This window comes from Neovison vison, chromosome 7 (genome assembly GCF_020171115.1).
Source record: "Neovison vison isolate M4711 chromosome 7, ASM_NN_V1, whole genome shotgun sequence".
Lineage (NCBI taxonomy): Eukaryota > Metazoa > Chordata > Mammalia > Carnivora > Mustelidae > Neogale > Neogale vison.
Genome location: NC_058097.1, coordinates 55,934,258 through 55,946,733, shown reverse-complemented (window position 1 = coordinate 55,946,733; position 12,476 = coordinate 55,934,258). Strand labels below are relative to the sequence as shown.

Here is a 12,476-nt window from a genome sequence, read left to right as displayed (position 1 = left end):
CGAAGCCGCTGGGGGCCACCGTGAGAGGCGAGCTTGCCTGAAAATGAAGACAACACAGAAAGGAAGAGAGGAGAGATGGAGAGAGAAAGGATCCCAACTACCTCCTTGGCCCTGGGTCCACCCGTACCTAAAGGCAAACTTAAACCCATTGCAGTAACGTGAACCTGCTTCAGCCAGTTTGAATTTGGGCCTTCTGTTGCTTGTGGGCGAGTGTCCCAGCGGGTGGCTGTGCACGTGGATTTTCCCATAGAGCCCCAGTTGGCATCTCCATCAGCTGGACTCCAGCCGCACGTGGGGAAAGGCGGGATAACAGCACGACCCTCCTCCTGCTGTAGAATCTGGGCGGGGAGCAGCAGCATCACCCAGGGCCCCGTGGGGAGTGCAGATTCTTGGACCTGCCACCCTCAGTGACTCACAAACGGAGCCAGCGCATGTTTTAGGAAGCCCTGCAGGGAATGTGTGCTCAAGCAGGGGGAGCACTGCCAGGGAGCACAGCGGCCCGGGGAGAGCCCTGCTTCAGGTTCCGGCTGCACCTGTCTCTCCCACTCTGAGCCTGGATGAGTTACAGAAATCCCCCTGCCTCAATTTTCCCACCTGTAAAATTGCACCCCTCCTATCTGTAACGCTGTCATGTGGACCAGTGAGTTGCTCGAGGAAAATCACTCCGAAGCGTGCCTGGCACTCGGTCCAGACTCGTCAAAGTGAGATCAGGGGTTCTCAGGCTTGGTGGTGCCAGGGAATCACCTTGAAGGGCTTGTTGAAACACCACTTGCTGGGCCTACCCCTCCGCCCAGAGTTTCTGACTCTCACTAAGGGGAGCATGGGAATTTGTGCTGTGAATGAGTTCTCAGGTCCTGCTGGTGCTGGTTAGACCACCAGGGGACCCTACTCTGAGAACCGCTAAGCTAGAGGTCACTGTTCCTCGGCTCCAGCTCCCCTTTCTGCTGGGTCTGCATCACCTCAGGTGCTCTGGAATTGCTCTTTCCGCTGACTCAGGCCCCTGTCTCCTCCCGTCCCTCCCCTCTGGCACCAGTTTTGAGAGCTGGATCTCCGTGCTGGTAATCGGAGCTCTGAGCCCAGCTTTCCGCTGAGAGTAGCCCCAGCCTCCACCTGTTCAGGGCACCTGATGGATGGCTCCTTCCACCACAACTGTTCCTTTTTGGGCAGCCTTCAGAACTGTGTCCAGCTTTCTTATATAAGCAGACACCTTTCCTCCCAGCCCCAGAGGGCGCCATGTCACTCCTGCCACTCCAGCCCCCACCCCCACCACTCTCTCTCCCCCGACCCCCATCGGAGGCATGTCTTCGCTTTGCTGACACAAAGGGCTTTAAAGGCAGGGTCAGACAGCTGAAACTAATGTAACATCGTGTGTCAGACTCATATTTTTTTTTTTAAGATTTTATTTACTTATTTGGCAGAGAGAGGACAAGTAGGCAGAGCCTCAGGCAGAGGGCGAGGAAGATACGGGCTCTCCACTGAGCAGGGAGCCCGATATGGTACTCGATCCCAGGATCCTGGGATCATGACCTGAGCCGAAGGCAGACACTTAACCCACTGAGCCACCCAGGCGCCCTAGACTCAAATTTTAAAAATTAAAAATAAAGACAGGGTCAATTCAGCCCCCTCCAACAAACTCCTCTGTAACTTGGCCTCCTAGGTGGAGTGCGAAGGTCAGTGTGGCTGGAGCTGAGAGCAAATGGGACGATGGCAGGAGATTAGGTCAGAGAGAGAGAGAGAGAGCAGAAGACAGATACGTGCCTAAGGCTTTATGTCATGAGAAGAGCTGGGGTTCCAGCCAAATAGTGGTAAAATTTTTAAATCATTTTTTAAGTTGTGAAATATCATAAATCTTTGCCTAAATCTTCATACACACAACTTTGCACATTTATACGTATTATACATATTTTGAAAATTATACAGTGAGCACACCTGTAGCCACTACACAGGTGAGAAGTGGAATCTGGCCAGTCAAAATCAGCCCTAACATCTGTGGATCCTGGACGAAAAGTATAAATGGAGGCTCCCTACCTGCCGCTCACGCCCTTCTCTTCCCGTTTCTGTCTACACCCCGAACCTTTGAAGGGTCGGTCGTCCGTGCATTGACCCTAACACCCTCATCTCCGTGTGACAGCTTGGCCCATCTCCCAAATCACCACTTGCCCACCCCTTGGAATGCAGAGGTGTGCACACCAGCGTGACCTGGCCTGGCTGTAGGGTTCAAGGTGGGCCGGGAGAGAGGTGCACACAGGGGCTGGAAGCAGGTTCCAGAACACCTGGGTAAGGGATTCTAAAAAGCAGGCAACCTTCCAAAGTAGCTACTGTAAATATGTTCAAATAACCAAGAGGAATCATGGTTTTAAAAATAAGAGGAAGGGGCGCCTGGATGGCTCTGTGGGTTGATGCCTCTGCCTTTGACTCGGGTCATGATCCCAGGGTCCTGGGATCGAGCCCCACATCAGGCTCTTTGCTCAGCAGGGAGCCTGCTTCCTCGTCTCTCTCTGCCTGCCTCTCTGCCTACTTGTGATCTCCGTCTGTCAAATAAATAAATAAAATCTTAAAAAATAAAATAAAAGTAAAAGGAAGGTATGATGATAATGATTCACCAAATTGAAAAAAATTAATTCTAAATGGAAATCTGGAGCTGAAAAGTGTAATAACAGAAATGAAAAACTCAGTAGAGGGGCTCACCAGTAAATCTGAGCTGACAGAAGAAACAATTAGCAAATTGGAAGATAGCGATTATGCAGTCTGAAGAATGGAGAGAAAAAAAGAGTGGAGAAAAATGAACAGAGCCCCAGAGAAATGCAGGACACCATTAAGCCAAACAATATACATGTAATGGGAGTACCAGGAAGAGAGGAGAGTAAGGAGCAGAAAAATTATTCTAAGAATTATTCTAAAAAATATAGTCTAATAATACACACATATACCCATGTACATTTAAATAGAGTATTGTTGGACCTATAACATGTAGAATTATGATGTAATTTCCAATTACAGCCCCAAAGGTTAATGTCATAAAAACTAAAAGAAGAAGAAGGAGAAAGTATATATAACAAAAGCTACAAATATATACATGCTCTCCTCTCAGCTTCTTTAAAAGTTGTAACATCATAGGAGCGCCTGGGTGGCTCAGTGGGGTAAGCCTCTGCCTTCAGCTCAGGTCATGATCTCAGGGTCGTGACATCCAGCCCCACGTAGGGTTCTTTGCTCAGCAGGGAGCCTGCTTCCCCCTTTCTCTCTGCCTACTTGTGATCTCTCTCTGTCAAATAAATAAAATCTTTTTTAAAAAGGCATAACATCATATAAAGTAATAATTATAACAATGGGGGTGCCTGGGTGGCTCAGTCAGTTAAGTGTCTGCCTTCAGCTCAGGTTATATCCCAGGGTCCTGGGATCGAGCCCTCCCTCGGACTCCCTAACCCTGCTTGTGCTCTCTCTCTCTCCAATAAATAGATAAAAATCTTTTTAAAATAATAATTATCATAATGTATTCTGGGTAACACTGATAGATGTGACATGTATAGCAATAATACAACACGGGGGGGGAAGGTTACTGAGCTATATGGGAATGGCGCTTTTGTATCTCATTGGAGTAAAGTTTGTATGAATCTACGGCTCATCCTGATTAGTTAAGATGTATAGGGTACATCCTAAGCAACCACTAAGGTAATGGCTCATGTCTGTTTCTGTTTCTGGAGAGCAGCCAAGATGCCCTCAATGACAGAATTCGATCTGATTTCTAGAGATCTTGAAAGGTGAAAAAACAGAGTAGCTCAGAATTCATAAAATCATGTAGAAACCTTTGATTGAACCCTTGCCGTGCAGCTGGTGGACATCACTGCAATGGTTCTCAGATGAGGAAATGTTTCAGGATCTCTACGTCTCAGCCTCCTTCATTCTGACCCTCAGTCTCCCCCCCCACCCCCGTCTCTACGTTTCCCTCTGTGTCTGGGTCACCTTCCCCGTGTTCCCCCACCCCAGCTTCTCTCCACCTCCTTCTTTCTCCCTCTCCCTCATCTCTAATCTGTGCAGCTCTCCCTGTTTTGCTGGTTGCCCTCAAGATCGTTCAGGGTTCTGACTCTCCTCACTGTTCTCGCTCTTTTTCCAAGCTGTAAGGAATGGCCAGTTTGTGCTCCAGCTTCCTGCCCCTCCAGCTGGAGGGGCTGAGGGAGGAGGCACTTGAACGGTGGGCCTCTCCCATTAATTCGTAACATTTCTCTGCCTTCTGAGATGATTCCATATGATTTCATCTTTAACCTGGGAATGAGCCGGAAATCTCTGGCACATTTTGCCTTGTTGTGATATTTCTGTATTTTTAAGAGCATCCCTACCATTTCTTGTGAATCACTGTCTTAAAACATTGCTGAGTTCAATTGGTTAATTTTTTTAAATTTCGTTCTGTTTTATGAGTGACATTTGCCTAGTGTTTTGGTTTTCTTTTTAATCCTCTTTTTCTAGGTTTGTTGCAGGAATTGTGCCAAGCATTCAAAAGATTTTGGGAATGTCCTTTCTTTTTCTATTTTCTGGACTTCCTCCCACAACCTAGGAGTTCTTTGTTTGATTATATGGCAGAATTGGCTCTAAACCATCTAATGCCATTCTTAAGACTGTAGCTTTTTTACTTCCTTTGTTACTTCTTTGATTATTGGTGTATTCAGATTTTCCACTTTTTCACGTGCCAATTATTGTCAGGACTACTTCCATGGAGAAACCCCATTTTCATTGTATTTGTTTGTTTACCTTTTTTTTTTTGTTTTTTTTTAAATAAAATAGCCTCTGCCCCGATTGATGCCCCAAGGATCCAGCCCTCGATCCTGATTGGACATCAAGGATAAGGGGTGGGTCTTAAGCCCAGAGTGACACTGCTGGAGACACCACAGGAAACTTGGATAGAAAGTCCTCAGGCAAAGCGGGTCCCGGTGGCTGCACAAACGTCCACTCGTGTTGAGCGACCAGTTCGTGGACCCGGGGAGCAGCGGCTCCCTGTGGGGGAGGAGTACTGCCCACCCACAGGAGAGGGAATAGGGGACCGCACCATCACCGGCACCGTCTTGCAGGTTATGTGCGAATGCCGCCCCCTAGTGCTCAAATGTGGGCGGTGACCCTGGAGTTAGGCAATGAGGCGACGGACAGGGAGGCGCGCGGGTCTTGCTACACCCATTGTCCCAAGCTCTCAGGACATTGTTTGGTACCCTTCGGGGTCACACTACCCATTCAGAGTCCCACCATCGGGACCTCTGGTTTATTCACCCCATTTCTTAATAACCATCTAGCCAACAAGGGTGCGGATGTTCATGTGTGGGCCAGGGCCTGTGTGGATGGGGTGGAAATGTCAGCTCCCAGGCACATTGGCTTGCAAGCTCCACGGGAGCTTGCCAGGTATGATTTGAAACTGGCTACCGTACAGAAAGGGCAAGGAGAGACAAAAGAAAGAGGCAGACTACCCCAGCTTGGTGCGTGGAAGGTTTAATAAACGAGGGAATTTACATTAGGATTGGGGAAAGGCAAGTGGAATGCGCGGTCCAGGGACAAGAGAGGGGCCAAGGGGCCTCTGAATGCAGGTGTCCAGTGCATGGGTCGAACAGCCGTCCCCTTCTATGCCTTCCTATGCCTTCCTCCAACAGGAGCTCAGCTTAGTGGCATGGACTCTAGGCACCTCCCTCAGCTGGGATTAGCGTGGGCGAACATTGGGTGTTTGACCCCACTTGGGTCCTCATGGTGAAAGCTGTTGGAATCTTCTCCTTTTTTTCTCAAGTGGAGTAGAGGGAGGGGTGCATCCCCGCCAAGGGGATCCCCCTTGGCAGCAAATTGTAGGACTAGGGCTTGAGGTGACACACGTAGAATGCTCTCTGTGCTTTTCTACAGAGGCCTTGGGCTCGTACTCCAGAACTCTTCTCTGAGATATTTTCACCCATAAGTACCTTGTTAAATCATTGCTTTTCTGGAGATACAAGTGCTGGGACCTCCTAACCCACCATCTTGCTGATGTCAAGACAACTTTTTAATTTTTCTTATTTTTTTATTTTTAAAGATTTTATTTATTTGACGGAGAAAGAGAGAGAGAGATCACAAGTAGGCAGAGAGGAGGGTGGGGGTGGGGAGGAAGCAGGCTCCCTACTGAGCAGAGAGCCAGATGCAGGGCTCTATCCCAGGACCCTGAGATCAAGACCTGAGCCAAAGGCAGAGGCTTAACACACTGAGACACCCAGGTGCTTTTTTACTACTGCAACTTTTTTAAAGAGAGAAAATGGTTCTTCGGGTACCGGTGCTCAGTCCACATGGTATTGACTTTTGTTGGGGGTGCTTTCATGGCGCTAACTCAGCTGGGACAGGCAAACACCCAAGGAAAACTAGCTGGTTTCTGCTACCATTCTACAGGCACCTATGACTGTCGTTGATACTGAATTTGGTTGAAAGGATACTACTCACAGGACAGAACTTAGAGGCAATGATGAAAGGTAAATCAATTTCTTTTTTTTTTTAAGATTTATCTTTTTTTTTTTAGATTTTATTTGAGAGAGAAAGAGAGCATGAGCAGGAGGAGAGGGAGAAGCAAACTTCCCACTGAGCAGGGAGCCCAAGGCGGGGCTTGATCCCAGGACCCTGCAATCATGGCCTGAGCTGAAGGCAGCCACTTAACCAACTGAGCCCCCCAGGAGCCCCAGGTAGAGAGATTTCTTTCTCCTTACAGAACCAGATGGACTGCTGGGCTCTGATCCATTTTAACTTAAACTGACCCATTAAACACGTTTGGAAATGTCGCTCGGTTGGTCAAGATTTGGATCACAGAACACCTGTTCCAGCACACACCTGTTTTTCAATAAACAGATAAATGGACATGTCAGCCATACCACTTCACCTGGGCCACGTGGGGGAGAGGTACTGATCCAGACTGTGGGGACCATCATCCCCAGGTAGGGCATAGAGCTGTGTAAACTGATCGATGTCATAGGGACTGGAGGCCCAGGGAGGATCAGAGTCCCCCAGACATAGATCTTGGAGATCTGCAGGCTGCGAATCCCAAGATGAATTCCATCTGGAGGAACCAGGTTGCTCATTCTCGGAGGACTGAGGCAGTTCATGGTCAGGGGTGTCTGAAATGCCGGGTCTTTTGTGATGATGAGTGTTTGCTGAAGTTACAGGTGAGGAAGGCTCCTCCTCCTCTTTGCCCAGAGTGGTCGGGTTTGGTGACCGTCGTGATGAATTTGATCCATTTGATTGCTGCTCTTTCTTCCTTTTGACGCGCTGGTTCTTGAACCAAGTCTGGGGAGAGAGGAGGGGAGGTTAATAAAGCGGGGTGGGTCCAACAGGGAACCCGCACGTTCCCGGGAACTGGGCTCTTTTGGCATGAGAAGGCTAGTCTCGCATCTCTTCAGTTATGTGAAGGAGGGACGTTCCATCTGTCCCCTGCTGTCCTGAGTTCCAGATGGCAAAGGGAGCGTGAGATTGTGCTTGCAATGGGTGGGATAGGACAGAGCACTGAAACGCCAGATCGGGAGGGGATAAGGCAAGGTGCTTCTGTCTTGTAGATGTTCTGCATTTTTCGAGAGAATTCTGAAGATTGAGACTATGAGAAGCCGCAAGACATCTAGAGGAGTGTGAACGTCCTGATTAAGGAGAACCTAGAAATGAACAGGAACAGACCCCGAGGGGATGACCTGAGATCCATCCCCAAAAGGTCCCCTGTAGCATTGTGGTTCTGGAGTCAGAAAGGTCTGGATTCAAATTCTAGCTCTTGTGTTTATAACCCTTGGAGGAGTCTCTGTGAACCTTAGTGTTCCTCAGTGAAATAGGTGATCAGAAGAAAAAAAATACAGAACATCTGTCCTGACATGTACCAGTTGTTCCATAAACAGGAATTACATGATGTGCGAGTTACAAGTGTGTGTAACACTCTGGGTTAGGTGTGCTAGCTAGAGACGTCCGCAGGGACGTACCTTTATTACAGACTCATCGAGATGAGTAATGGAGATGAGCTCCTCCGTGGTTGTCCAGTCTGGGTACATGGTCTCTTCAAACACACGCTTCAGGGCCTGGAGCTGCTCCACAGTGAATTGTGTGCGGCCCCGGCGAGCATACCTTGGATTTTCTGCAAAAAGGATAGACAAAAGCTTTCATTTAAACACACACACACACACACACACACACACACACCAAGGTAAACTCCTGACCTGAGCCTGAGCTGAGAGCTTGGTCTAAAAAGTTGACTCATGGAACCCACACTTCACCATCTTGCTGGGGCTGCCCTGTGTCCCTGAAATTCAGTGTCCCCTACTAGAAAATGGTTTAAGCCTGATTTAAGGGCAAGTAACTGTCCCCTTGTTCTAGAGGAATATGCTAGAAACTCATAGCCTAGAAAAATGAATCAGATGTGTGGGAGAAGATAGCTGTCCTTGTTGGTATAACACAGGGACATGACATCGACATGGGATTCATTGGCGTTCATACGATTCAGAGAGTGTTTGAGTGTCCGAGACCATGAAATCAGCAATAGGCTCTGGGCCACTGCTGTCTACACTGGTCGGTGCGTGAGATCCTGAAGCTGTTGATTCGGCTGTTTATTAACGAGGCCAGTTAGGAAAGTAGGCGTGAAGCTTAGTGACCTGAGAAAGAATGTTGATTATTCTGTTTATGAGCTCTGTCACTCTTTGCCTCTTTTCTCTATCAGTGAAACAGTCCCATATAATTCACTCACTTTGGGGAAGACACGGAGTATCCAGAAAGCAAGTCTGCTAATTACCGGCTTGATGCATCATAGGTACAAATTGGGAGGGGTTTTTTTTTTACTGTTGTTTAAAATGTTAACGTAAAACCATGTCATCTAGCAATATTTGATCCATTCTCCATGGAAGATTCTATATATGTGGGAGGCATACAAAGGCATACATACAAAACAGTCAGCATTCCGCTAACCACCCCACTGTGAAGACGAGGTCAGTCAGGGATTTCTCGCAGCTTCTCAGAGTGTCTTTGAACACAAAGTGGGGGGGCTTATAAGATCTTGGAGGAAGACACAGAGACAGAGAAAAGATGAAGCAGGAGGAAGAGGAGGAACCACAAATGAACGAACAGAAACATTTTTCTTAAGAAAAGGAATAGAAGTTGGGGCATCTGGGTGGCTCAGTCGGTTAAGCATCTGCCTTCCGCTCAGGTCGTGATCCCGGGGTCCTGGGATTGAGCCCCACATCCGGCTCCCTGCTCCTCCCTCTCCCTCTGCTGTTTACCCTGCTTGTGCTCTCTCTCTATCAAATAAATAAAATCTTTTTTAAAATAATAAAAACTAAAGTCTTGGGGCACCTGGGTGGCTCAGTGGGTTAAGCCGCTGCCTTCGGCTCAGGTCATGATCCCAGGGTCCTGGGATCGAGCCGCGCATTGGGCTCTCTGCTCAGCAGGGATCCTGCTTCCTCCTCTCTCTCTGCCTGCCTCTCTGCCTACTTGTGATCTCTCTCTGTCAAATAAATAAATAAAATCTTAAAAAAAAAAAAAGACTAAAGTCTTAAAGGGGTGCCTGGGTACCCCAGTCATTTGAGCACCCAACTCTTGGTTTCAGCTCAGGTCATGATCTCAGGGTCATGAGATCAAGCCCTGTGTCAGAGCCATGCTCAGTGTGGAGTCTGCTTGGGATTCTTTCTGTCTCTCCTTCTGCCACTCCCCACTTACATGGTTGCGCGCGTTCTCTCTCAAATAAATAAGTAAAATCTTTAAAAAAAAAAAAAAAAGAGGGGTGCCTGGGTGGCTCAGTTCGTTAAGCTACTGCCTTCAGCTCAGGTCATGATCCCGGAGTCCGGGGATTGAGTCCCACTTGTGGCTCCCTGCTCAGCAGAGAGTCTGCTTCTCCCTCTGACCCTTCCTCTTCTCATGCTCCTGTTTCTCTCTCTCTCTCAAATAAATAAATAAAATCATTTTTTTAAAAAAGAAAGAAATACACTTCTCAACTAGGCTTTCTTTTTTTTTTTTAAGATTTTATTTATTTGACAGACAGAGATCTCAAGTAGGCAGAGAGGCAGGCAGAGAGAGAGGAGGAAGCAGGCTCCCTGCTGAGCAGAGAGCCCAGTGCGGGACTTGATCCCAGGACCCCGGGACCATGACCTGAGTCGAAGGCAGAGGCTTTAACCCACTGAGCCACCCAGGCGCCCCTCAACTAGGCTTTCAAAATAAATAATAAAAGGAAAATATAAATATCATAACATCAATATTTAAAATACTTGGACAATAGAAGTCTTAAGTAAATTGAAAAATACAGACCACAGATGAGAGAACTTATTTGCAGCAAATAAGAGAAATTATCAGTGTCTAAAATACAACAAAAATGTTCTCCTGAGGGGCACCTGGGTGGCTCAGCGGTTAAGCCTCTGCCTTCGGCTCAGGTCATAATCTCAGGGTCATGGGATCAAGCCCCGCATCGGCCTCTCTGCTCAGCAGGGAGCCTGCTTCCCCCTCCCTCTCTCTGCCTGCCTCTCTGCCTACTTGTGATCTCTCTCTCTGTCAAATAAATAAATTAAATCTTAAAAAAAAATGTTCTCCTGAGCCTCAAGAAAAAAAATTCTAGAAAATAAAAAACGGTAAGTGGAGAATTCACACAAGAGAAAAGCAGAATGGACTTTAAAATTGAACAGGGAGGGGCGCCTGGGTGACTCATTTGGTTGAACATCTGACTTTTTTTTTTTTTTAAGATTTTATTTATTTGACACAGAGAGAGACAGAGAGGGAACACAAGCGGGGGAGGGAGGTGGTGGGAGAGGGAAAAAGCAGACTTCCCACTGAGCGGGAAGCCTGATGCAGGTCTTGATCCAGGGACACCAGGATCACGACCTGAGCTGAAGGCAGACGCTTAACGAGGGAGCCACCCAAGCACCCTGAATATCTGATTCTTTTTTTTTAAAAGATTTTATTTATTTATTTGACAGAGAGAGATCACAAGTAGGCAGAGAGGCAGGCAGAGAGAGAGGAGGAAGCAGGCTTCCTGCTGAGCAGAGAGCCCTATGCGGGGCTAGATCCCAGGACCCTGGGATCATGACCTGAGCTGGCAGAGGCTTTAACCCACTGAGCCACCCAGGTGCCCCTGAACGTCTGATTCTTGATTTCTGCTCTTCTGCTCAGGTCATGAACTCAGGGTTGGTCATAGAATTAAGCCCTGAATTAGCCTCCCACTTAGTGTGGAGCCTGCTTTGGATTCTCTCTCTCCTTCTCCCTCTGTCCCTCCCAGTGCACTCTCTTGTGCGTGCTCTCTCTCAAAAAAAGAAAAATAGCACAAGGAGTCTCAGTTTCACTAGGTAATAAAAAAATAGGAAATGGATCAAATATTAAGTACTATTTTATACCGTTAAAAACAAGACAATGGGCCCAAAATGGAGTGGCTCATGCTAATCCCCATATCACCATACTGACACTTAGTTTCTGTTCTCCCAAGGATGGAATCTTAAAACCAATCAGAAATTACTTGATCACCACTAGTCAGGGAACCACCTGGTAGACCCCTGCTAGCCCCCGCGCAGGAAACCAACTTTGCAATAACCAATCCGCTTGTTTGTCTAGTCTCACTTCCTCTTTCCCTGCTCCTTTCTACCCAGAAAAGTCTTTCCTTTAGTACAACTCCCCAGAGGTCCTTTCTGTTGGCTAGATTGGATGTTGCCTGATTCACAAATCGTCGAATACAGCCAGCGCGATCTTAACAATGTACTCAGTTGAGTTTCCTCACTGAACACACACCAAATGGCTGACATTTGAAAGTCGGACGGTAGCAAGTATTAAAAAGAACTTGGAGGGGCACCTGGGTGGCTCAGTGGGTTAAAGCCTCTGCCTTCAGCTCAGGTCATGATCCCAGGGTCCTGGGATTGAGCCCCGCATCGGGCTCTCTGCTCGGCCGGAGAGCCTGCTTCCCTCCTCTCTCTCTGCCTGCCCACTTGTGATCTCTGTCTGTCAAATAAATAAATAAATAAATTTTAAAAATAAAGAACTTGGAAAAACAAAATCTCGCGGCTAGTGGTGGAGTCCAGTTATAAAGCGTTTTCCAGTGCTCCCTGTTGGTACAACCCAGTGGTTTCCCAAACTGGCCACTTGGTGTTGGCAAGAGGCTACAACAAACCCTCACCCACTCTCCTCTGCTTGTCCACAACCCTCTAGCATCTCACTGCTATGCTTTGCCTTTGCCCCCAGCTTACCTGCCATATTATCCCCGTTGAAGTACAGACTCCAGCTCTGTGTTTTCCGACCTCCTGAGTTTCGTCTGTGTATCTGCTGGGTTTAGGGAGCTCCCATTTAAGCAAGATTTTAATGTAATCAGCCCCCTGCCCAATCCCTCCCTCCACGTCACACCTTCCAGTAATCCATTCAGTACTTGTGCATTAAGAACTGATTCTGGGGGCGCCTGGGTGGCTCAGTGGGTTAAGCCGCTGCCTTCGGCTCAGGTCATGATCTCAGGATCCTGGGATCGAGTCCCACATCGGGCTCTCTGCTCAGCAGGGAGCCTGCTT

General features: G+C 47.8%; 1 protein-coding gene across 1 annotated transcript; it reads right to left on the bottom strand.

Annotated features, from left to right (window-relative positions):
• Positions 1-6,858: 6,858 nt before the first annotated feature.
• Positions 6,859-12,171, bottom strand: LEUTX (leucine twenty homeobox). Its single transcript, XM_044260120.1, has 3 exons — positions 12,165-12,171; positions 7,941-8,092; positions 6,859-7,266 (listed from the first exon to the last, which is right to left on the bottom strand). The coding sequence occupies exons 1-3, from the start codon at positions 12,169-12,171 to the stop codon at positions 6,859-6,861; spliced, it is 567 nt and encodes a 188-aa protein (XP_044116055.1).
• Between the last annotated feature and the right edge of the window lie 305 nt (positions 12,172-12,476).